Source organism: Aplysia californica, unplaced genomic scaffold, assembly GCF_000002075.1.
Source record: "Aplysia californica isolate F4 #8 unplaced genomic scaffold, AplCal3.0 scaffold00477, whole genome shotgun sequence".
Taxonomy (NCBI): Eukaryota; Metazoa; Mollusca; class Gastropoda; order Aplysiida; family Aplysiidae; genus Aplysia; species Aplysia californica.
Window position 1 is genome coordinate 99,913 of NW_004797747.1, and position 1,207 is coordinate 101,119.

Sequence of the window (1,207 nt, forward strand, 5' to 3'; positions counted from 1 at the left end):
CATAACTAGGTACAGAGTTTTGCACTTGCACACACACACACACACACACACACACACACACACACACACACATCTGAGGTCTCTAATCTAAGTGGAATCTCCAATTGTATATATCCGTTACGTCATGCACGAAAGACACTTTTATCAAGTCGCGCTCTTAGGCTAGAATGATAGGGTTCTGATCCTGTATTTTGCGAGAATGGAGTTGCAAACTACACATCACCGACACAGATGTAACAGATGTTCTACCCAATATGTTAAAGGCTTGAGACGACCTCATCCGTATTTCTTTTCAGTTTGACACTCAACGACTGTAAGTGTGTGGATCTTTGAATCCCATTTTCTCAAAACTATGCATCATGGATTTAGAACCTGGCCATTTTAAGGGCACGATAATAAGCAGGACTTCAGTAGACCCTTTATTACAGTGTTGAAGTATACTAGACATAATAACACAATATGCGACCAGCAACGAGCAAAGACAATATTTCAGCACATTTCGAAAAATCATATTATAAAATAACAAATCATAAATTATACGAGTCTGAATATTTCATAGCATGCATGTTCTTGCATGGCTTTTAAAGTTTCAAGTAAAGAAAAAAATTGAAATGCTTGTTGGAATAAATGAAGGCATGCACCTAAAGAGCACATCTACAAACATTGTTGAATGACCATTATAGATGTCATTAATGTGTCAACTTATTGAGTTTCAGCTCTTATGATGTACTTTTTAAATGAGCCAAAACGTACTTATTTTCACAGATTTTTTTCAGTTAAGTTTTCTCATTCTGAAACTTTAAAAAAGCAGGCAACAAAATGCATAGTATGGAATACGAAAATGTATGTCTCTGATATGTGTATAATATTGTGCAGCAACATTGGCTTTGGGCTCAAAGAGTAAACATTGAGCAAAATCAACGCCCACTTACATTAGCGTGGGCACTGGTCCAGACTCTCTTTTTCATGTCAAAGAGTGCGCATTTCATATACGACATGCGCATGCGTGCTGTCGTTTTGATCACAGGCTTCTGCTTGCTGTCCGCATCCCGGCGCCACCGTTTGTTGTTCCAATCCCTAGACACCACACGCACAACCACTGCATAGGCTGTTCGAGGGTTCTGGTCCAACTCCGACTGGAGACGAAGAGAGAGGAGGAGGTAGAGTGGGAGTGACTTGGGGGATGGGGGTGTTTGTGTATATATAT

General features: G+C 39.8%; 1 protein-coding gene across 1 annotated transcript in view; it reads right to left on the minus strand.

The window, feature by feature from the left end:
* LOC101862524 overlaps nucleotides 1–1,207 on the minus strand; it is a gene marked incomplete at its 5' end in the record, with an annotated part of 86,372 nt that overhangs the window by 65,045 nt on the left and 20,120 nt on the right. Inside the window, 1 exon segment of the mRNA XM_005105559.2 lies at nucleotides 933–1,136. Within this exon segment, the coding sequence (XP_005105616.2) occupies nucleotides 933–1,136 (204 nt within the window).